The sequence below is a fragment of the Lissotriton vulgaris genome, chromosome 3_2 (assembly GCF_964263255.1).
Source record: "Lissotriton vulgaris chromosome 3_2, aLisVul1.2, whole genome shotgun sequence".
In the NCBI taxonomy this organism is placed as follows: domain Eukaryota; kingdom Metazoa; phylum Chordata; class Amphibia; order Caudata; family Salamandridae; genus Lissotriton; species Lissotriton vulgaris.
Genome location: NC_141690.1, coordinates 162160192 through 162185656, shown reverse-complemented (window position 1 = coordinate 162185656; position 25465 = coordinate 162160192). Strand labels below are relative to the sequence as shown.

Sequence of the window (25465 nt, the reverse complement as noted above, 5' to 3'; positions counted from 1 at the left end):
CAATGTCACCAGGATCCGCACACATGCAGAGGGCACTTTCCACGACCAGGCAGGCCGTCATTTATTCCATACACAAAGAGTTGCCCCTACGGAAAGAGCCACACAGGCAGATATGATTTCTTCCTTTAATGAAGGTGCAGAGAGTGCGCAAACTTCGAAGCCAAAAACAAATGTTGCAGCCTTACGCGTTTCGGGCGGACACCGCCCTTGATCACAGGCACAGCCAAAGTCTCGCAGCACAGATTAACACGAATCTTCCGTTTAAATGAATAGCAGTCCCGCCCCCAATGGGGCTACACAGCCTTCTGGTATTTGGAGTTCGTTTGTATTACCCATGTGGGTTTCCGTGTTGCTCGCAGATGTGGCAAAAAAATTAACATCCACAGTGGGCTGAACTCCGGAGATTTGCACACCCTCGTGCACATATTACAGCCTTCATTGGAAATCCACCAGTCCTTGTGATGACACGTCCTTCAATGTCACCAGGATCCGCACACATGCAGAGGGCACTTTCCACGACCAGGCAGGCCGTCATTTATTCCATACACAAAGAGTTGCCCCTACGGAAAGAGCCACACAGGCAGATATGCTTTCTTCCTTTAATGAAGGTGCAGAGAGTGCGCAAACTTCGAAGCCAAAAACAAATGTTGCAGCCTTACGCGTTTCGGGCGGACACCGCCCTTGATCACAGGCACAGCCAAAGTCTCGCAGCACAGATTAACACGAATCTTCCGTTTAAATGAATAGCAGTCCCGCCCCCAATGGGGCTACACAGCCTTCTGGTATTTGGAGTTTGCAAATCTCCGGAGTTCAGCCCACTGTGGATGTTAATTTTTTTGCCACATCTGCGAGCAACACGGAAACCCACATGGGTAATACAAACGAACTCCAAATACCAGAAGGCTGTGTAGCCCCATTGGGGGCGGGACTGCTATTCATTTAAACGGAAGATTCGTGTTAATCTGTGCTGCGAGACTTTGGCTGTGCCTGTGATCAAGGGCGGTGTCCGCCCGAAACGCGTAAGGCTGCAACATTTGTTTTTGGCTTCGAAGTTTGCGCACTCTCTGCACCTTCATTAAAGGAAGAAAGCATATCTGCCTGTGTGGCTCTTTCCGTAGGGGCAACTCTTTGTGTATGGAATAAATGACGGCCTGCCTGGTTGTGGAAAGTGCCCTCTGCATGTGTGCGGATCCTGGTGACATTGAAGGACGTGTCATCACAAGGACTGGTGGATTTCCAATGAAGGCTGTAATATGTGCACGAGGGTGTGCAAATCTCCGGAGTTCAGCCCACTGTGGATGTTAATTTTTTTGCCACATCTGCGAGCAACACGGAAACCCACATGGGTAATACAAACGAACTCCAAATACCAGAAGGCTGTGTAGCCCCATTGGGGGCGGGACTGCTATTCATTTAAACGGAAGATTCGTGTTAATCTGTGCTGCGAGACTTTGGCTGTGCCTGTGATCAAGGGCGGTGTCCGCCCGAAACGCGTAAGGCTGCAACATTTGTTTTTGGCTTCGAAGTTTGCGCACTCTCTGCACCTTCATTAAAGGAAGAAAGCATATCTGCCTGTGTGGCTCTTTCCGTAGGGGCAACTCTTTGTGTATGGAATAAATGACGGCCTGCCTGGTCGTGGAAAGTGCCCTCTGCATGTGTGCGGATCCTGGTGACATTGAAGGACGTGTCATCACAAGGACTGGTGGATTTCCAATGAAGGCTGTAATATGTGCACGAGGGTGTGCAAATCTCCGGAGTTCAGCCCACTGTGGATGTTAATTTTTTTGCCACATCTGCGAGCAACACGGAAACCCACATGGGTAATACAAACGAACTCCAAATACCAGAAGGCTGTGTAGCCCCATTGGGGGCGGGACTGCTATTCATTTAAACGGAAGATTCGTGTTAATCTGTGCTGCGAGACTTTGGCTGTGCCTGTGATCAAGGGCGGTGTCCGCCCGAAACGCGTAAGGCTGCAACATTTGTTTTTGGCTTCGAAGTTTGCGCACTCTCTGCACCTTCATTAAAGGAAGAAAGCATATCTGCCTGTGTGGCTCTTTCCGTAGGGGCAACTCTTTGTGTATGGAATAAATGACGGCCTGCCTGGTCGTGGAAAGTGCCCTCTGCATGTGTGCGGATCCTGGTGACATTGAAGGACGTGTCATCACAAGGACTGGTGGATTTCCAATGAAGGCTGTAATATGTGCACGAGGGTGTGCAAATCTCCGGAGTTCAGCCCACTGTGGATGTTAATTTTTTTGCCACATCTGCGAGCAACACGGAAACCCACATGGGTAATACAAACGAACTCCAAATACCAGAAGGCTGTGTAGCCCCATTGGGGGCGGGACTGCTATTCATTTAAACGGAAGATTCGTGTTAATCTGTGCTGCGAGACTTTGGCTGTGCCTGTGATCAAGGGCGGTGTCCGCCCGAAACGCGTAAGGCTGCAACATTTGTTTTTGGCTTCGAAGTTTGCGCACTCTCTGCACCTTCATTAAAGGAAGAAAGCATATCTGCCTGTGTGGCTCTTTCCGTAGGGGCAACTCTTTGTGTATGGAATAAATGACGGCCTGCCTGGTCGTGGAAAGTGCCCTCTGCATGTGTGCGGATCCTGGTGACATTGAAGGACGTGTCATCACAAGGACTGGTGGATTTCCAATGAAGGCTGTAATATGTGCACGAGGGTGTGCAAATCTCCGGAGTTCAGCCCACTGTGGATGTTAATTTTTTTGCCACATCTGCGAGCAACACGGAAACCCACATGGGTAATACAAACGAACTCCAAATACCAGAAGGCTGTGTAGCCCCATTGGGGGCGGGACTGCTATTCATTTAAACGGAAGATTCGTGTTAATCTGTGCTGCGAGACTTTGGCTGTGCCTGTGATCAAGGGCGGTGTCCGCCCGAAACGCGTAAGGCTGCAACATTTGTTTTTGGCTTCGAAGTTTGCGCACTCTCTGCACCTTCATTAAAGGAAGAAAGCATATCTGCCTGTGTGGCTCTTTCCGTAGGGGCAACTCTTTGTGTATGGAATAAATGACGGCCTGCCTGGTCGTGGAAAGTGCCCTCTGCATGTGTGCGGATCCTGGTGACATTGAAGGACGTGTCATCACAAGGACTGGTGGATTTCCAATGAAGGCTGTAATATGTGCACGAGGGTGTGCAAATCTCCGGAGTTCAGCCCACTGTGGATGTTAATTTTTTTGCCACATCTGCGAGCAACACGGAAACCCACATGGGTAATACAAACGAACTCCAAATACCAGAAGGCTGTGTAGCCCCATTGGGGGCGGGACTGCTATTCATTTAAACGGAAGATTCGTGTTAATCTGTGCTGCGAGACTTTGGCTGTGCCTGTGATCAAGGGCGGTGTCCGCCCGAAACGCGTAAGGCTGCAACATTTGTTTTTGGCTTCGAAGTTTGCGCACTCTCTGCACCTTCATTAAAGGAAGAAAGCATATCTGCCTGTGTGGCTCTTTCCGTAGGGGCAACTCTTTGTGTATGGAATAAATGACGGCCTGCCTGGTCGTGGAAAGTGCCCTCTGCATGTGTGCGGATCCTGGTGACATTGAAGGACGTGTCATCACAAGGACTGGTGGATTTCCAATGAAGGCTGTAATATGTGCACGAGGGTGTGCAAATCTCCGGAGTTCAGCCCACTGTGGATGTTAATTTTTTTGCCACATCTGCGAGCAACACGGAAACCCACATGGGTAATACAAACGAACTCCAAATACCAGAAGGCTGTGTAGCCCCATTGGGGGCGGGACTGCTATTCATTTAAACGGAAGATTCGTGTTAATCTGTGCTGCGAGACTTTGGCTGTGCCTGTGATCAAGGGCGGTGTCCGCCCGAAACGCGTAAGGCTGCAACATTTGTTTTTGGCTTCGAAGTTTGCGCACTCTCTGCACCTTCATTAAAGGAAGAAAGCATATCTGCCTGTGTGGCTCTTTCCGTAGGGGCAACTCTTTGTGTATGGAATAAATGACGGCCTGCCTGGTCGTGGAAAGTGCCCTCTGCATGTGTGCGGATCCTGGTGACATTGAAGGACGTGTCATCACAAGGACTGGTGGATTTCCAATGAAGGCTGTAATATGTGCACGAGGGTGTGCAAATCTCCGGAGTTCAGCCCACTGTGGATGTTAATTTTTTTGCCACATCTGCGAGCAACACGGAAACCCACATGGGTAATACAAACGAACTCCAAATACCAAAAGGCTGTGTAGCCCCATTGGGGGCGGGACTGCTATTCATTTAAACGGAAGATTCGTGTTAATCTGTGCTGCGAGACTTTGGCTGTGCCTGTGATCAAGGGCGGTGTCCGCCCGAAACGCGTAAGGCTGCAACATTTGTTTTTGGCTTCGAAGTTTGCGCACTCTCTGCACCTTCATTAAAGGAAGAAAGCATATCTGCCTGTGTGGCTCTTTCCGTAGGGGCAACTCTTTGTGTATGGAATAAATGACGGCCTGCCTGGTCGTGGAAAGTGCCCTCTGCATGTGTGCGGATCCTGGTGACATTGAAGGACGTGTCATCACAAGGACTGGTGGATTTCCAATGAAGGCTGTAATATGTGCACGAGGGTGTGCAAATCTCCGGAGTTCAGCCCACTGTGGATGTTAATTTTTTTGCCACATCTGCGAGCAACACGGAAACCCACATGGGTAATACAAACGAACTCCAAATACCAGAAGGCTGTGTAGCCCCATTGGGGGCGGGACTGCTATTCATTTAAACAGAAGATTCGTGTTAATCTGTGCTGCGAGACTTTGGCTGTGCCTGTGATCAAGGGCGGTGTCCGCCCGAAACGCGTAAGGCTGCAACATTTGTTTTTGGCTTCGAAGTTTGCGCACTCTCTGCACCTTCATTAAAGGAAGAAAGCATATCTGCCTGTGTGGCTCTTTCCGTAGGGGCAACTCTTTGTGTATGGAATATATATATATATATATATATATATATATATATATATATATATATATATATATATATATATAGTCTCTATATATTTATATCTTATTCCTCCTCCCATCTTGCAAAGAAACAGGCAAAGACACTCAAGCTGTGTACTCAGGAAATATGCTTTATTGACAGACTGCCCCAACACCTTTCTGCTTCGCAAATGGTCTTGTTCACACAATAGACGCCAATGTTCATTTTGCTTTATGTGCTCATGCGGTATGTCAACTCAAAAGCATAGATTACAGACTCTGTTGCATCGCATCTATAGAGCTTATATCTCCAAATAGCTGTTCCTATTGTAAAAAGCTATTTGGAGATATTATAAGCAGTCGCAGGTGGCATGCAGTGGAATTAAGCTCCTCCAGGCCACAAATTATTCAGCACCCTTCAGCCACATCAAATTGCATAAACAGATTAAATTGAGCTGTTTGAGATATATTGGCTTTTCACCAGTTTCTTTGTAATATTACCATGTAAAATGCACCATTAGTTGTGTTTGATCCTTGCGTTTTGGGGTGGTTATTTACACAACACCAGATACACAGGTCCATGGCTAAAGAGGGGAGAGAGTGTGGCGTAACAGCCAGAGCTGTTGGCTTTGGAGTTGGGTAACCAGGTTCGAGCCTCGGTGATGGCTAAACATCCTGTGATTCTGGTCAAATTACTTAATCTCCCCGTGCCTACAAAAATTAGTGTGTCCTTCTCAGATGCGTAATGTCCATAGGGCTGATCGAGCTTCAGCCGCTGTACCCCCTCCCCCCTTCCGTCGTGTCTCTCAGGCCGGGCTGCTTCAGCCTGAGCTGCTGTGTGCTCGGCTGGGCAGTTTGAAAGACCATTTGCATATTTACTAGGTGCTGGCGGAGAGCTCCGCTCCACCGATGGAGTGTGCAGAGATTTGCCTACTCCACGTTCCGCGGAGAATGCGGAGTATGCAAATCGCCGCACACTCCGCAGCTGAGCTGTATTGATCTGTCCCCACCTCTACCCCCCTATTAAGAATTAATAAAAAATACATCTAAGGTAAAAGAATAAACACTTACCTTGACTGCGGCTTCACGGGCTGTCGTCCTCCTCTTCCTCGCCGTCTCAGGGTCGTCTGCGAATGCACGCGCCCGCGCATGCGCATTCCTTGCGAGAAATGTGCTTGCGGGGGATGCCGCAGTCAAGGTAATTCTTTATTCTTTTACCTTTAAATGTATTTTGTATTAATTCTTAATATGAAGGGTGGAGGCGGGTGGCGGAGCGGATTAAGCGGAGTTCCACAGAGTTTGTTCCTAACTCCGTGGACCTCTGCGTAGTCTTGCTCCGTCAGCTCCGCCCAGGGTTAATATTTACATACCTTTGTAAACTGTTTAACAAAGCTTTGTTTGGTTCCAGTACCCCCCTGGGCCTCCACTCTATCTGTTTCTTACATTTGGATTTTACTTTCACTGCCCTAGTGTGAGAATGCATTTCATGAAAAGAAATATAAAGTAGGGTTGCCAAAAAGAAAAATACCAGCCATTTGTTGTTTAAAGAGCCTGCAAAGTCCTCCTGTAGTTCCTGTCCTTGAATAATGCCATAATAGCGATAGCTTAATTTATATCTGAAACCCTACCATAGCCCTCAATAACATGCTGAGTTACTTCAACTGTCTGGGAGTGCACCCTGCATTCAGACAACTCACTGCTCATTCTCGCTTTTCACTTTCACTCCTCTCCCCTACTCTCGCACTGTCTCATCGCACACCGTGCACTCACATGGGCACTCCTGTCACCCACACATTGCAGAGGGTTAATGTGCCTGCTACAAAGGACGTGTACCATGCACCAACACAGAACTGAGTGTGAGTAAACTACGAGTAGCCCTATGAAGATAAAAAAATTATATGTTTGTCAGAAAGGGGCTATAGAGAGATGAGGTACATTGTTGGTGAGTGGTCGTGAGGGAAGAAGGAGGAAATGGGGGAGCAGCACCAAAAAAAGGACTGTTGCCCTGTGCACAACCAGTGCTAGGGCCATACCTGACTGCGAGTCTTAGCCCCCCCCAAGTTCGGGTCTAGTAGCTCCTGTTGTCCTTGTGGTACGTAACTGGTGCTAATGTAAAGTGCTGCAATACCTGCGGGTCAGGTTCGGACTATATAAAATAACTGCAAAAAAATACGACAGCTGTCCTTCTAGAAGCCAGTGGAGGGCGCCTTCCTTGCTCAGAGTCTATAGATTGTGCATGTGTATGTTATAGAAAAACACCTTAAATCAGTGAAACTTGTCATTCGTGAAACTCAAATAAACACTCTCTACTAAATCATTGGCTTTAAAAGTAACATAGAGCGTTTTCAAATGGTTTTTAGTTTGAGAGATCTAAATTGTACTTCACACTGATGAGAATCTGTGTTCTAGCGAAACAAATCTACAGTTCAAACATAAGACCTTTCTGGGGCTAATGGTTTTCCTATGCATCCAAATAACAGCACACAAAAAAGTGAGCCATGCTGACCTTGTATGGTGCTTTGCTGCAGCGACTCGGAACCTATGCTATGATCTCGCATCTTTGCATTGAGAATCCGAAAAAGTCCAAACAAGGAAAATGTTTTGAAAGCTCCGTTGATGTATTTAATAGCTCTGTAATTTCATAAGATTGAAAAGAACACATTTCCCTCGCTTTCTTTAACCAAGGTCATAAACAAAACTTGCTGTTTTATGAAGTATGTGAAACTCTCCCAAATGTTTCAATATTGAAACATTATTATTGAACCTTACACACATCCTAGATCTGGAATCGTGGTTAGACTGTAAATTATTATTATTGTTAATATTATTTTAGAGCACATGTTGATAAAGAACTCTTGTCACTAGGCACCAACTAAAAACAAACATTTGCATTGCAATAGGTCTCGCATTACTGAAAGTTTGAGCTATTGGTGTTGCATTATTATTTGAAATTAAAATAGGTCAAACTTTCAGTAATGCGAGACCTATTGCATTGAAAATGCTTGTTTCTTCAAATTATCCTGCCTCTATATGTAAGCAGAATCTGCATCCCTGAACATGGCAGGCTTTCCGATCCCACAGAATCGCTGCAGTTATCTGGTTCGTTTGGAGCATTGTATTTTTTAATAAAATCAATCAATCAATCAATCAGTGGTTTATAGAGTGCTCTACTCACCCATGAGGGTCTCAAGGCGCTAGGGGGGGCGGGAGGAGCAGCTCCAAGTCAGTCGAAGAGCCAGGCTTTGAGGTCCTTCCTAAATGTGTGGAGGGTTGGGGAGCGTCTGATGTTGACCGGGAGCTTGTTCCAGGTTTTGGCCGTGATGTGGGAGAAAGCTCTCCCTCCCGTTCTGCGGATGCCAGGGCAAAGTCAGCGGAGCGGAGGTTCCTTTTGGGAATGTGGAAACATACTCGGTCGTTGAGGTATTTGGGTCCGATGTTGTTGAGGGATGTGGTAGGCGTGGGTGAGGAGATTGTAGGGGATTGTCTTCTCGACGGGGAGCCAGTGAAGGCTTCGGAGGTGTTGGGTCATATGTTCGTGACGCGGTGTCCCTAGGACGAGTCTGGCGGCGGCGTTTTGGATGGTTTGGAGCTTGCTTAGAAGAGTTTTGTTGATTCCGGCGTAAAGGGCGTTGCCGTAGTAATGTCTGTTTGTGATGAATGCGTGGGTGACAGTCTTTCTGCAGTCGGGGGGGATCCATTTCAAAGTCATGCGGAGGCAGTTGAAACTGGTGGAGGAGACAGCATTGATCTGGCGGTTCATGGAGAGGAAGGAGTCGAGGATAATGCTGAGGATCCGAGCATGGTCTATCAGGGTGGGTGGGCTCCCGAGGGCGGGGGGCCACCAGGTGTTGTCCCAGGCGGAGGTGCAGGGTCCAAGAATGAGGACCTCGGTCTTCTTGGAGTTGAGCTTTAGGCAGATGTCCTTCATCCATGCTGCTACGCTTCTCATTCCTTCCTGGAAGGTGAGTCTGGTGATTTCTGGGTTCTTGGTGAGGGAGAGGATGAGTTGGGTGTCGTCGGCGTAGGATACGATGTTAAGCCTGTGCTGTCTGATGATGGCGGCAATGGGGGCCATGTAGATGTTGAAGAGCGTCGGGCTTAGTGAAGATCCTTGGGGTACTCCACAGATGATATCAGTGGGCTCCGAGAGGAAAGGGGGGAGTCTAATCCCCTGGGTTTTGCCGGAGAGGAAGGATTGGATCCAGGCGAGGGCGGATCCTTGTATTCCTGCCTTATGGAGTCTATTGACTAGTGTGCGATGTGAGACGGTGTCAAAGGCTGCGGAGAGGTCTAGGAGGAAGAGGGCTGCGGTGTGTCCATGGTCGAGCAGCATGCGGATGTCGTCTGCGGTCTCGGTGCTGTGGTTGCTGCGAAAGCCAGACTGGGAAGCATCTAGGATGCAGTTTTCTTCTATGTAGGCAGTCAGCTGATCGTTTACAAGTCTTTCAGTGACGTTGGCAGCAAAAGGGAGTAGAGATATAGGCTGGTAGTTCTTCAGGTCTGTTGTGTCGGCCGTTGGTTTCTTGAGGAGGGGTTTCACCTCTGCGCGTTTCCAATCATTAGGGCAGGTGCCGGATGTGAAGGAGGACTTGATAGTATGTCCTAGTTCGGGAGCGATGGCAGTGGCGGCTTTGTGGAAGATGTGGGGGGGCAGGGGTCCGTAATAGGAGATGTCTACTTGGAGCGAGAGAGCACAGAGAGGAGCCATCCGATCGTAAGATAAGATTTAATTGCCTGCCACCACATCAACAACAATGTGATGGCAGGCATTTTAGGACTTGTGGACTTAACCCCTTGTCCTAGAACAAAGAAAAAACCATATAGAAGGAGAGGGTTGGGATACCCTCCCTACCTCTCCCCCAGGGCCAAAACTGTATATTTGTTTTTCTCTGCATAGTACCACGTAAAAAAGAAACATGAGCTCCCAAACATTTTCAAAATTACACCCCACCCTCCCCCAGAGTGTACAGGGCCGGGAGGGTTCTGCATCTGTATTTTCAGCGAAGGGGGAGTTCGCCCCCTCAGCCTTTTTCTTTTTTTTTTTTAGACTCCGTTGACCCCATCCTGCAGGCCATATTAAATAAAAGGTGATGGGGACATGCGGCGCCCCTACCCGGTCCTTGTGCTGGCCCTGTGGACCGATATGGCTCCATTGTCACAGGGACCTCATCCACCAGAACACTGGTGCTCTCTGCCCTGGAAAATGCAGGCATACTCTTCCCTCTCTCTCCCGGGCGGGATCAGTAAAGAAAATACTGCTCCCACCATGTACTGTGTTGTCATCAATGATGTAATTTCAGCTGGTGCAGTGATATCAATGATGTCATAGAACATGTCATGAGTGATGTACTATGTGAGGTAATTAGCAGTGCATGGTGAGGTCACAAGTCATAGTTACTTTAAGGCACAAATTACACTTACTAGAGAACTATAATAAGTGAATTTCAGTGGTTTTGTTAAATTAAAAAGCTATGTTTTAACTGACATGTTCACCTAACTGTAACGTCCCCTTTAACCTTTGGTTTGTTCAGTGAATTTGTAAGATTTTTCTTAAATATAATGTAAGATATAATTACAATTCCTACTATAACTTCACTGTAACCTTTGTTTGTTTCAGTATTTGAGAAGGCCAGACAGTCAAAATAAGAGGGATGCCCACTGACTGGCTTCAGCTTTGTAAAATTTGGTGTTATTTGCTCCCAATTCTAGACACGTCAAACTGCTGCACTCTAAGACAGCATCACATAACATTGTTATATATCCTCAATTTGTAGATATGTTTCACCCACAAAATAAATTAGCCATTTGAAGAAGTTACTTAGAAGTCCTGAAATGCACTGTGGCCACCAAAATAAGTCCAGTATGTGGTTTTAATGAAGACGTTTGTAGAGAATTTGGAAATAATTTTTTTACTACATGTGATAATGGAACTACAGTATTTTATACTTTGGTCATTTCATGCCTAGGATATGAATGTGCATTAGGTCACAATCCTGGGAGTTCAACAAATGTTATTTTGAGATTGTATAATATGGCCATGCTTGAGTGTATATGTAATGGCTTTATAAAATTGCTACAAGCGCAATCAAATGTTCTTCATTCTGCAACTTTTAGTGACTGTTAGCTATAATGCAATATCATATCAAAGGTTGTGCAGACACACTTCACCTGAGCATAACCCCACACCATGGTGAGCAGTGCTAAAAACATTATGCACATTGGTATCTGCCTCTGCATTCTGATGGTCTTGCCTGAGGAGGAGGAAAGGGAGGGGCTACCACTTCACTTGAATATGCTGTCCCCCGTCCCCACACAAAGCACTGATTACCCCCACAGATAGCCTGGCAGACAGAACTAGGTTGTAAGGGATACTTGTGCACTTCAGAGAGCTCCTTTGAAGTCACCCCCACATCAAAGGCACTTTTGGGCATAAGTACTGGATCTCTGACTCCTAACATCAGACACTACTGCACTTATAACCTAAGCTCTGCCAGAAGATTAGCTGCCCTGCTTAAAGGACTCAACCGGACTGCTGATCTGGAAGGCCTGCTTTTTTGTTTGTTGCCCTGCAGCCGGATGCTCTCTAACTCTTCTGAAGGAGAGCTGGACTCTGCCTTAACTCCAAGTGATCTCCAAGGGCTTGTTGGCTTGCCTGCTGTTGCTTGAGACTCTGGATATCATTGTCTCTAACCCTGCTCCTCTGACTGGCTCACTGGAAGTGGCCCACATGCTTGCAAAACAGAATTTAGAGCATCTCCTGTCTGCATGTAGCAGAACGGCGCATCAACCCGGTTGCAGGAGTAAAATTAGTGTATCACCTTGGAACCAGCACTTTGCCTCCCGAGATTGACGCATCGGACAGCATATTGCCGCCACTTGAGCTTGGTGAGATCGACGCATCTCCTTCACTGCCTGGCAGAATCCGGCGCATCACTCAATGCCTCTCAACTCCGGGCACCCATCTTCTGGACTGACGCATCGCCTTCATTGCGTGGAGAAGTTCAAAGCTTCCTGCACCTGCAAGCCTTGACATCGACGCATCTTGCTGTTTACGATCAGGAAAGGCACTTTGTTTGCCGGGGGCGTGCACAGGTCCTGTAACCGGCCAGCGCTGCCTTTCTATCGGCACAACTTTGACTTTGCCTCGGTCCAGAGTGACCTAAAGTAACCTTTTTAGCTCTACTTGCTTTACTGTGTTTATTCCTTTATAATTCAGTATCTCAACCTCTATACGGTGTATTTGTGTTGTTTTGATCTTGTTTTGTTCAGAATATAATAATCATTTTTTTCAAAACATGTGTGACGTCTTTTTGTGGTGTATTCATTGTGTTACTGTGTGAGTTGCACAAATACTTTACACATTGCCACTTTGTATATGCCTGACTGCTCACTGCCAAGCTAACGGAAGGTGAGCACAGTTATCTTTTAGTGTCAATCTAGCTTACCCTGACTAGAGTGGTTGTTCCTGCTTGGACAGGGTGCATACCTCTGCCAACCAGGCATCCCATTTCTGACATGTACTATCTAGGTTTGTTATGGGTAAAAATGCCCTACCTGAAGTAAGGTTTGTTGCACGCAAGGCATGATAACCTTCAGATCAGATCAGCAGTGCAATGAACAAGGGTCAGTGATCAGGCAAAGCAAATGTACTTTCATGTACTTGTTACATAAGGGGATAGTGTAATGCCTCAAAACTGAAGGAAATGCAAACTTAAAAGACTTTGTAAAATGTAAGCTACTCTCCTTTTCAGTGTCCGTCCTTTTTACATTTATAAATCATAGAACACAATATAGACTTATAGCCCACTGTAGCAGGCTATACCGTCCATTAAATGCCTGCTGCAGCGTTAAAGGCCCGAGCCGAAGGTGTGGGAGTTTAACAAGGCAGCAGGACTTTAATAGCCGGTATAGCCCTGCTATGAAGGGCTATAAGGCTATTTGAACATTCTGCCACTAGAGGGCAGAATGTTCTAACAAATTAATCAAAGGTTTCTGGGAGTGTAAGGGATTGAAATCCCCTTAAGCTCCGTGAAGCATTTGTTCAAAACTACAAAGAAGCATTGGAATGTTGGCGCTCCGGGCTTATACCAGCCATTATAAGCCCGGAGCTACTCCAGTGTTTTCAATGGAGTTTCCAACGTTCCAATGTTCTAATTCACATTTAATGTGTTTCCATATTGCAATAGGTAAATATAGATGAACCGCAGACATACTTGTTTACTATATTTGGATTGCTGGATGGGGAATTTAAAAAGAACCTCTAATACCCCATTAGGCTGTCATCGTGTCGTAAGGTTGTTGGTACTCTTCTGTCGGTACATACATTTATGATACTGAAAACTGACATTTCATTAATTAATTTCTCACCATACCCCCTTTTCATTTGTAACAAAGGCCGAACTTGGACGTGAAATACATGCTCTCTCCAGTGCCAGTAAACCTTTGGCGTCGTGGACTGCTCAGCAGGGGACGCAAGAGTGCCGAGAAGCTTGTGGAGGCCATGGCTACCTAGCTAGTAAGTAATGTTGCATTTTTATCTTTGCTGCTAGACACCGAAAGATAGGTTAGATTGGTGTTAACAATTTTTTTTACATGAGCTCGATTATTCATTTGCCAAATTATATTTTGGCTTCTTTCAGATGTATTCAGATATTGCAACTTGATTTGCTAATTTAAAATGTTTTTGGGTGTTGAACTCAGGTTAGAGCGAAACATGTGCCATGAGCTGCTCTATTCACTCTAGTGATGGTATTTTTTGTTCAGTTGAGAAGTACATTTTGTTTTAGACCTGTTATTTGATGAAGTCCTCTTCTGGATTGCAATAGGTACAATTTAACACATATACCTAGAAAATATATTACACAAGTTAGATTGTAGCTGGTAGGTTATTGGTGTGTTTTTGTGAATTGATTAACCTTAATTGGTAACATCTAGTGTTAAATGTATTTCTTTAAAAAAAATGTATGCAGTTCTGTAAGTTTGTGAGGCGTTAGTTTCACATGTGTCACATATCAACTTTTAGAAAACAAAGTTGTGCACTGGGAGGATGGGATCATAGTTTGAGAATTAAAAACTCCCCCTTATTCCGCTGACCACTTTGGTTCTAGTGAAACTGAAGATCCATGTCGTGTTCATGATTCTCATCACCATCGTTTGCATGATATTGACGTAGTAATCTGAGAAATATGCTGGGGGAACCCAACTCATTCTTTTTTTAGGCTATGGTTACCCCTTGGGCAGAATGTGGCCATCGTCAAAGCAAGCTACACACCAGAGCCCTAATTACTATAAACATGCTACTCTGGGAGCTCCTTCCAGCTGTTTGTAATGCTTATATGTTGGCCCTGTTCAAATCCTGTCAGATATTCTAAAATAACTGGGGATGAACGCTCTGTTACTAACTTGTCTTTAACCTCCAGGTGCCTCCGTGAAAGAGATTGTAGTACAAGCTGGACTGGTAGTGGAGAAAGCATGTATACCATATAAACAAGATGCAAGAATACTACAGAGATCTCTTATGTGCAATATATTTTCTAGAAATGTATTGTATGCCTAACCAGGAGACGTAGGAGAGTTATTTACGGAAAAGAGAACCTGTTCGAACCAGTTTGATGTCTCTTCAGGCTCCAGTCGTAGACAACCACATTTCATCAAAATCATCCTAGAACCATATTTACCAAAAGTATTTGAAAATCTAATAAATCTGATTTTTAATTTACTATGCGGTGGGTTTTATAGTTGCTCCCAAAACCAATTTATGAAAAAAATAATTTTCATTCACAAGTAGAGATTGTAGTCTTTGCAGTGAGATAAAACTTTTAGGGCCAGATGCATCATTGTAAACTGCAGTCGCAAAGGGGCAGATTCTGCGAATCTGCTTCTTTGCGACCGCAGTTTTTGCATTTGGGATGCGTTATCCCAAATTCAAAAATCGGTATTTAAGTAATCTCTAAAATTGCGATTACTTAAATTGAGATTGCATTTAGGGAATCGGACATTGCCATTCCCTAAACTAAAACCAAAAAAAAATGTGGGATTTCACAATTAAACGCAAATTACTATCAATTCAAAGTTGATGGTAATTTGCAAGAACTTTGAAAAATGCACAAAAGTGCATTTTTCAAAGTTCTCTGTTGCACACATACATGTCCTTGGGGCATGTGTGTGTGTGCGCAACATGTTTTGAAAGTGCAACTTCAGGGGTGCATCAGGATGTCCTTTTGGTATCCTTGCACCCTTGAAATTGCATGCGCAAATTGCGAGTACCTATTTGGTGCTCGCAAAGTGTGCATGCAATTCCTATTGATTCCTATGGGCCTCTAGGTCCATAGGAATGAATGGGAAGCAATTCCTTATTTGCGAATCACAATGTGCAAGTCGCAAATAAGGAATGTGTAGGAATCCCAATTGTTTTTGCGATTCCTAAATTGCGATTTCTTAAAAATCACAATTTAGGAATTGCAAATGCACAGTTTGATACATGTGGCCTTTAATCCTGTCTCTGCAGGGACATGCGTGTCCCAGTGTTGGCGATGGCTCCTTTTTATGTATTATGCGACCCGGCTTGGTGGATTCCAACGCATATTTAACTACAGCCTGTTACCATTACAGTGTCTGCCTGGAACGATGTTTTTGAAGCCGTACTTCAAAACTGTAAAACTACACTGCAATCCACACAATCCATTCGATTTCTGTTATATCACAAAAGAGATCTGGAAAAGGTTTAAAGACCTACAAGGCTTGACTTCCCTACTTGATATGTCAAAGCACAAAAAGAAACCCTTTAGTCTATGTACATCTATAGCCTAGCTGGGTACCTAACCACCATGGAGTGTTCCTTTTATAAGATGGTTGTCCTCACCCATCGTAGGTGGCATGCTTCATCATTGGGGGCTTCTCGTATCGTGATGCGTAGTCACGATACGGGCTACAACCCCCTTACTGAGAGGGAGGAGTTCAGGGATGTTTTCGTACGAAGAGAGGTATACTAAATACCCAATTGTGGAGCTCGGGTAATGAGGGCAGCAGATCAAGTGAAAGTGATGGTTAAAACTAACTGCAGGGTTTCAAGAAACTGTTTTAGGGAGACCCTGGGCTAGGATTAAAAACAACATGACTCTACAGGAATCATTAGACCCACTTGTGTGTCATAAAATGCTCGACATGTTTCAGCCTGTGGCCCAGAAGGTTTTGAGGCTTTCTTTAGGACCTAGAGATGCTGATGTTCAAAAAGTGCTCAAATTAAATAAAAATTAAATCATATTCACAATATTTACAAAACCAACCATGGATCCCATGAAATGTCAGGGAGTGAAGGATTCACTGGCGGTAACCTGCTGTAGTTGGCTGTCAGGCCTCAGCTCACCCTCTTCATTGGTGTGGTGAATGGCATGCCGGCTCTCTGGTCATCGAACAGAGATCCCTGTTGAGCCCAATGCCAAGGTGGGTTGAGGCGTGACACCCGACTACAGCTGCAATTTTGCCCCAATAGGTTCTACAAGAATTTCGAGTAAATTTAATGATAGGTATTCTTCTTTCACCTCTGATACATGAATTGCAAGATAACACGGTCACCTCCACCAATATTGCTTCACGCAACACCACCTAGACCCTTCTCCCAGAAAAGATAGTGAGGCCAGGTTAACTTTGATGATTGGAGAGGTGGACAGTGTGCTTGCCCAAAAAAGTGTTGCATTTCACGTATGGATACCATGCCTGGAGCATGGCTTCTAGCCCGGATTCAAACCACTAAGCTAAAGCAGACCTGTTACCCCTAGTGGACTTTCAGATGCCCTGTTAGGAATCCCAGTCTCCTTTCAGCCTGTAAGATCTGTATATGTTTCAGTTAGAATTCCTTTAATTCACTCATACACTGCAGTGACGCCTCCATATCTATGCTTGGATCTCTGATGGGGCAGCCCTAAACCCAGGGCAGCATTCCAGAAATGGTGAATCCCAGATTCCTTCAGGGAGACATGTTCTGAACCTATTGCATTTACAGAGGAGTCCCAAAGACATTTTCAGTGCACAGGCCCCATACCGGGGCTCTTGCTGTTGACCCAAAGCATCTCTCTATACTTATGGCAGAATCCCCCAAGCCGTGCTAGTACTCACATGCACTTCTGGGATAGCTGATTCTTAGAAGCCCTGTGTGGTTTACGGGAGGTATCCATGCATGTCTGAAGCTGTGGTTCAGAGTTTGCACACTGAGCTGACAAGGGAGACTCCAGAATGTCTAACTCTTAGCCCAGAATAATCCTGATTATCCTGAAATTCTGCACTCGGTATGGAAGACCAATACAGGTCAGTGGGTAGAGCTGAGATCACTGAATTCAAGCTTTACCCACTGACCTGTAATGGTCTTTCATACTGAAGGCAGAATTCCAGGATTATGAGCTCTACCCACTGAACTGCATTGGTCTTTCATTCCAAGGGCAGAATTCCAGGATTCTCCGTTTTTTTCTAGACTAAGAGAATTAGACTGCTTGGCGACTCCTTTGTCAGTTCAGTGAGCAGCCTCTGAACTACGCTATTAGCTACAGAACAGCAGTTCCCTCTATACCCAGGGCAGAATACCAGAAGCACCACAAGGACTTGAAAATCTTTGAGACACCACCAGTTAGAAATCCTGGAAGCCTCCATGCACATCTGTGACTTGACCCTTCGCCATAGGATTAATCTACCGACCCAAGGCATCCATATGTCTGGCAAACATCCACACGCCCCATAAGTACAGCAAGGATGGATGCCTTAGGGTGGCAAGCATAGGGACAACCCCTGACACAGCTCCAAAAAGTACAGGGGTATTTCCGAAGCATGTCCTTTGTCCCTGAACTTCTGCTGCCAACTTGAACAGCGATCAATACCGTTGAGATATGCTTCAGTCACTGACCTCGGGCGTCCCACTAGGAACAGAGTTCCATGAGCCTCGATAAATGAAAAACATATGTATTTGGAGAAACAGCTATTACTGTGGTGACCATTGAAGAGAATTGTTGGGCTATCAAAATAGATTTATAATGACATTCGAATATGTTGAATGTGGATATGGAATAACTTCAGAAATTAAAATAGCACTGAGATACACAATACTTGGCTTGATTCCACGCGAACCTTCTCAAATATGGCCACCAATATCTCCCTGCAGACAGAATTTAATATTGCCCAACGAGTTGATTGCTCTCCAAACTTCTCAATGAACGAAACTTTAATATTTATTTCTTTCAAACAAATTCCTTCCTGGTTAATATTTGCAATACTGTACGCAAATAAATAGATTATGTGCGTATTAATATGCTATACTGTTTGCATCATGGATTTGGTAGAAATTAAGTGGATATTTTCTTCAAGTTATGTAGTTCTCCCAGTCTCATGTTGATCTTTTAATTACTATTTTTATTATTTTATTTGAAAGTGAATCGATTAGGTGATATCCGAAATGACAATGACCCAAATTGCACTTACGAAGGAGACAACAATGTTCTACTTCAGCAAACCAGCAACTACTTACTCAACTGGGTGACTTTAAAGCATGAGGGTATGTATGCACACACGTCTAGTGAAATAGGTATTTATGTTTACAGTTATGGTTTTTGATTTAAATATGTATCATTGTAGCATAGATTTGTGTTTAATGCACACATTCTGCATAAGGTGTCAGCCGGTTAACTTGGAAAAATGTATCTTCACCTTGAAAACATTAACACAATGCTTTCTTGTAAAATCTGCAGTGTGAGAGTGACAAGTCAAGATTGTGTTTTTAGAGGAACTGTTATGAGCACGTCATAGCTTGTAAATTTTCTAACAAGGAGCCTGTAATGTAACTACGTTATTTGTATGACATTATTTTATTTATGCAGGAGGGGATGCTGGGATTCTGCAAACTATCTCTCCCCAGAGATGCAGCATGATATATATATATATATATATATCTATATATATATATATATAGATATATATATATATACCAGTAGGTAGTTATAGTTAGGATTGTTTTCCATAGGAAATCCTCAACATTCTATTTGGAATAACTTTGGCCCTGGTTGAAGAATCTTAGCGAATTTCTCAAAGAAGATGGCTCGGTTCGCTGCGCTCCTTCCCTGAAAGTTTGGGGGGGATTGGTCAAGTGGGGGCTGAGATATAAGGGGGGTCCCAAAACGTGTTTTCTTCATGTTATTTACCATAGGACCTTTAGACTCGGCTACAGGTCGAACGGCTGAATGGATTTATACGAAATTTGGCTAAACTGTAGAGTCCGGTTCGCAGATTACGCTTTTTTTGGAATGGTGTAAATCTGTTCAGTAGTTGTTGAGAAAATTAAAGTTAAAGTCAATTATATATCTATAGGCACGCATGCGTGCGCGCACTCAAGCGGCTGCGCGTGAGCGGAATTTTTTTTTGCTGCGTGACGTCTGTTAACGTTCGATTCAAAGGAAATCAGGAAGTTTTGTCCGCCATTTTGTCACTGCGAGTAAATATATTGTTTATTTCAAAGCGTTGAAACATGGAAAGGGGAGAAGGTAGAGATTGTCTTGCTGCGTAGGTTTTCTCGGGGTGTGCAGTAAGGCCCTTAAACGCGAAAAGATATAATTTTTTTTCCGGAAAAAAAAAACGGGGTGCGCGCACCCGGTCGCGCACACCTATTTACAAGAGTGTGAAAATGGAGATAAATCAGAAGTTTGAGTGCTTAGATATAAGGTGGCTCTGAAAAGAGCCCTTGTGTTAATTGAGTGTTTTCTGCATTTATAAGTAAGTACCGATGCAGAGCCTGATGTTGCAGAGGAAGATTCTGTTTCCCTCATTCGTGAAATGAACACCGTCTCTCCTATAGACGTCTTGCATGTGGTATCGCAAGTTGTTGTGGTAAATAGAACCCATGCTATAATCTCTGAGGAACGCAGAAACAGATTTATTTACATGTCTCCTTGCTTTCTCAAATTGTGCACAATGTTGATTGGACCAATTCCATTTCTGTCTTTGGCATATATTGGAATATACCAAGGCAGATCGAGGAAAAAGTGTCATCAATTGTCGAAAGGTGTCTTTTAGAAGCATTTCCAGACCTACCCCAGTGATTGTGCCTAGATCGTTCCCACCACAGTGCACAATTATAAGGTCTGGTTCTGGGAGATGCATAAAAGTTTTCACCAATGGAATCAATTGGTGACATTTCAATCCTCTTTTGGCAATCCATGTTATGTGTACATTTGGTAAGCCGAGGTTGCAAATTCGTCTGCTTACTGCATATTTTTCACTCCAGTGAATATAACTGTGTCCTATTAGCCAGACCTTCATTTTCAAGGGATTTGTAGTCGTCCTCCGATCGGTTCTGGAAGTGGAATGGTAGTTAGAAGTTGAAATTCTAAATAAAGAAAAAGGAAGAGGCTGGGTGTGGTTAAAAAGATAAAAATGATTGGTTGATTGTAATAAGTGGAGATTGAAGAGTATGTTGCATGTTAATGTTTATGTTAAACGAAAAGTACTATTGGGTGTGAAAAAAAAAGACATGTAACAGAGTTGTGGATTGGCAGGTGTTTCTGGAGGGATAACAGTCTTCTTAGTTTGCTGTAGAACGTTGAGACATGAACTTTTGACCTCTGCCTTCAGCAAGGTGCAGAATGAGGTGTAACCATGGAAACAGCCGGAGATGGCAGTTGGTGATGGGTTCACTCTTTGGTGCCTCTGCATCTGCACTCTGTTCTGTGGTGGCTGGCGGAGAACTGTTTGTTATTGTGGATATTAAAGGGTGATAAGGAGAGAAATACGACATAGCGTTTGGCCTGTAGAAGCGTGGGAGCAGTGATTAACTCTGAGTGAAGCGGAACTGTGGCGGTGCTTGGTAACAGTGAAAAATTTTTTTTAACAGAGGTACAACTGTCTGTACGGTGCGCGACCTACTAAGAAAGAGTTCACGGGCCACAATTGGCTTGCAGGTTCTAGTATCAGTAAGTGAGGTCGAGAAAAGAAAACATTCAGGACTTTATTTATGAAGGACTTGCGCCACCGGTGCGTCACTTTTTCCCATTTTAAAAAATGAGGCACCGGCGGCGGAAGGTCTTCATAAATAAGGTCCACAGTGACTACAATTAAGGTTATGTGGAACCCATGAATAGTTTTTCAATATGAAATCATTTCAGTTGAGATTATGGATTAAAAGAGAAACCGTGAATATTTGAAATGTTTATTTAGAAATGTACTGTTTTAAAGGCAAATCATTATGTAATATGAGTACAGAAATTGCAAAAAACACAGTAATTGGTATTGTCAGTAGTACATGGAATACAAACGCTATAGTTGAAGAAAAATGAATATAGTTGGAAAAAAACATTGTACACTCTTAAAAGGAAGTATATCATATTTTAATAAATGGAAGGAGGTGTCTGGCCTTACAGTTAGGGAACGATATATGAAAATGCAAGTGGTTATACATCATTACTTTATCAATCAGCTGTCTACATGCGAAGCACTATCAAGTTTGTGTTATGTCAGTGTGTGAGGGGAAAAAAAGGCGTCAAAAGCAATAAAATGGTGAGAGGTGCATGTATGTAATCTGTTGGATGCTGCGCAAATCACTATTGAGGAGAACTACTGTATTGAGATATCTTTTGAAGGTTGCAGTATTGCATTTGAAATACAGCACAAGTAATAATGGAAATATTGTTGAAAGAACATATTTTTCTGTAAAGTATTTTAAAAACATAATTTTATAGGAAATTAAAGGAGTAGAGGCGTGTGAGGCGGAAATAAGCAGTTGAGATGCGAAATGGCGTTTACAGTTATAAAAAATTCGTTTAAAATTTACACATTAATAAGGGCACATGTAGCATATATTAGCGAGTTTTGCATCGAGTACTTTTGAAATAACCTTAGATAAGATATGCAATAGAATTGTTGAGATTAGAATGTAAAAAAATAAAGTTGAAAATCGAGTAGCTGAAGAAACAAATGTAGTCCACATAAAAGAACAAAATTTAACCAGCACAAAATCATAATGTCCACTGTTAGTAAAGGCAATAGGTCTGTTCTTCAAAAGAAAATATGGAAAAGAACGTGAAGAATATAGGGAAGCAAAAGGAAATGAGGACGTCAATGGCTTGTATAAGAGTTATTGAAGCATTGTTTAGGCAAAATAGGTAGCTTCTGCTTCTAACAGGAAATCACTTTTATCCTTTGAAAGTATGTCAGTTATCCAATGGAAAAGAGTAAAGCAGTACTCATGATCTGTTAAAATCGGAGCCTCTTTTATTATCAGAGGGCAGCTCGGTGGGTTTTCGATGTAGTTCTCTGTTAGGAAAGAGTTAACCGTCCATTGTGTAGGCAAAATAGGCTGCACTGTGCTTCTAACAGGAAATCACTGTTATCATCTGAAAACATGTCAGCCATCCAATTGAGAAGATGAAAGGAGCATTCATGATCTGTCATTATTGGAGCGTCTTTTACCATCATAGGGCAGCTCGGTGGGTTTTCGATGTAGCTCTCTGTTAGGAAATCTTGCGCCGCTGCGAATATATTCCAATGACCCAGAACTCCTTGTATCGCTGCAAAGGCCATAAACCCTCCGTTGTAACAAAGCTGTTCATGATCAAGTAACGGATTCATGAGGTGATTGTAATTCGCTTCAGGAGGTACCAAATTGCAGAGACATAAATCCAGGGCCCACGTGAAATCACAGCTCAGGCAATGAAATACAGGCTGCACACAGGTGAAATACGAATATCGAAATGATAATCGATATGATGCATTCAAAGTCGAGAGTGGTAAGATGCCGTAGTAGTCAAGCATCCTCTGGCGTAATAGTTCTAAGTGGTCCGGCTCGTTTGCGAAGGCAGGAGGGACATCCATTTTGAATTTACCAAGATGGTAAAGGAAACGGCGCAGCACTGCCGGTTGTATAGCAACTCCACAGAATTAGGTCGCCGGCTATGCAGTGGAGAGGAGCAGAATGACTTGATAAATTTTCTAGGAGTCTAGTCACTTAAATATTGCTTAGTAGTTATCAAAAAAGTAGCTTTTCTTGAAGTGGAGGATGCTTTAAAAAATAAGGGAGTCATTTGAGCAAGTTGTAAAGCAAGGTCAATTTTTTTTACATCAATGCTGTTTTCTGTGAATGTTAGCTAAGTGAAAGATATGTGTGTGAGCAGATGCTACGTTCAGTTTTAAATGTGACAATGGAGCTCTTGTTCATGTCTTCCGATTCAAGGTCGGTATTCGCTGCCAAATGCAAAGATCAAGAAACGCATGCGTGGGGTACATAGTCGACATTCTTAAAGGAAAGCAAATGGAGGGTTATTTTTACCGCGTTAGCATTGTCGTTTAAAAAGTTACAGTGATTTTTATTATATGTTAAAAAAGTGTCACTGATGAAGACTGAAAATAAATCCTTATAAATAACAGGGACTGGTGTATTTTAGAAAAGGTGTGTAGCATTACATGAATTGTAAAAAAAAAAATGTAATTGAAAGTGTATGGTTTGAAAATGAAATGTAGAGGTTTATACTTCACGTTTTGAAAGCGGTTCTAGAGGGTCAGATGCATGATAGATTTATAAAAAATAGAACATGTTTTTCAATAGTATTATGGAAAAAATATGTGCCTTTATGTACTATTTAGATTATCTGCCTGTTGCCTATTCTTTGAGTTTTAGTAATCCTGTGTCTTATAAGTTTTCAAGGGGCGGTTTGATGTTCATGGTGGGCTTGGGCAGGAAGGGTTGGGGGTTTGTAATAGGGGGTCCGGGTGGGGTGGAGTGCGAAGTTTAGTGAAGAGTGAGGAGTGAGGGGGGCGGGGGGTTAGGGTGTTTGGTAATGGAGCAGAGTCCGAGGACGCCACATTTCTGTTATGGGGTGCCACGGAAATATGTATCCATTCTCAGAGGTTTATTATATTAAGGATATATATTAACCCAGTGGCTCTTGTGGTTTTGTGGTTTGTGGTTCTGTGCATGTGTATAATGCTGGCCCTGTAGTTTTTGTCTATGGACCTCATTACGACACAGGGGAGCCACGTTGCACAGTTGGAGATCAGAGACTTAGGAAATAAAACTTTATAATTGTAAGGGGTCTAAGCGATACAAATCGCCCGTTCTCGGTGTAAAAAATATCAACTCTATTGGTGGTATTTTCTACGGTGTTAGTGCTCGAAGGAGAATAGTACCATATATGTGAAAGAAAATTCTGTAACAGGCTCAGCATTTCACATTATCGCGTGAAAACAAAAGTTGTTCTCACATAGCAATAAGTCTCTTATAATTAAGGGACGGAGTGTATATAGTGGTATTTACTACACTGCTATGTGAACGATGTGGAATGTTTCATAAGAGGAGGCTTTAAAAGTTTTTTGATAAACTGGTTTTCCAGGGAAGTGGGTAGAGTGTTCCGTGTAAATTGCAGAATAGAAACTAGTAAGAACCAATTGGAAGTGTTGTTCTAAAGTCACATGAGAGGAGAGGAGCTGGGGCGCCTTGGTACAATGATTCCCTAAGGGAGATGAAACGTGGGGTGAGGAAGAAAGAACGGGCATGGCGTAAAAAATATGACGCCATCACCAAGCAAGAATACGTCTTATCCTTAGCCCATTATAAACTAGCCATACAATCTAGGAAGGCTGCGTTCTTCGAGGAAAGAATAGCTGTTGCAAGAAATCCGCAAAAGGAAATCTTTCGGGTCCTGGCGGAGCTCAGGGTGAACAAAGAGCAAAGTCCCGAGTTCACTCAGGAGGACTGTCAGAGGTTTCAGGACTTCTTCGTAAAGAAGATATCAGATATCTTGGACGAAATTGCGGAAACCGTACCCCTCAAATGTCCTTGCCTACCGGACCTTATCGCCCCGCTAAATATCCCACCATTAGCTGAGTTCTCCCCTATTTCCAAACAGGAACTACTTAAAATCATAGGCCGAGTTAAATCGGGTTCCTTGGTGGACCCTTGCCCTCCTGACATATTCAAGGCGGCAATGCCAGGAATTGAGGAAGAGGTTCTGCATCTATTGAACACTTCTCTTCGCACAGGACAGATCCCTCTAGCTTTTAAAGAGGCTCGCCTGATCCCCTTACTGAAGAAACCTGGTGCAGACACAAAATGTCTGAAAAATTTTCGGCCCATCTCTCAGTTGCCTTTTTTGGCTAAAGTGATTGAGCAACATGTGTTAACTCTACTCTCGGGCCATCTAGAGACTAACAACCTGCTGGAGACCAATCAGGCAGGGTTCCGTGCTAATCATAGCACGGAACTAGTCATGTTATCCATTCTAGATGAGCTAAGAACTCTGGCTGATGTAAAAACACCGAGCGCCCTGATACTTCTGGATCTCTCCGCGGCGTTTGATACCGTGTGTCACAAACAGCTTCTGTCGCGGATGAGATCCTTTGGCGTCATGGGTACAGCACATGCATGGCTTACATCATTCTTGCAGGGTAGGACACAACGAGTTCAGCTGGGTGATCTACTTTCCACCTCTGCTCCGATCACCTGCAGGGGTCCCACAGGGCTCTGCCTTGTCACCCCTACTTTTCAATATTTACCTGCAGCCACTAATTGCTCT

The 25465-nt window shown here is 43.8% G+C and overlaps 1 protein-coding gene across 2 annotated transcripts in view; it reads left to right on the top strand.

The window, feature by feature from the left end:
• Positions 1–25465, top strand: part of ACOX3 (acyl-CoA oxidase 3, pristanoyl) — a 474351-nt gene that overhangs the window by 330838 nt on the left and 118048 nt on the right. For both annotated transcript variants that reach the window (XM_086964140.1, XM_086964139.1), the window contains exons 11-12: positions 13323–13443; positions 18343–18465. In XM_086964140.1, the coding sequence (XP_086820266.1) occupies positions 13323–13443; positions 18343–18465 (244 nt within the window). The remainder of the gene's footprint in view (positions 1–13322; positions 13444–18342; positions 18466–25465) is intronic.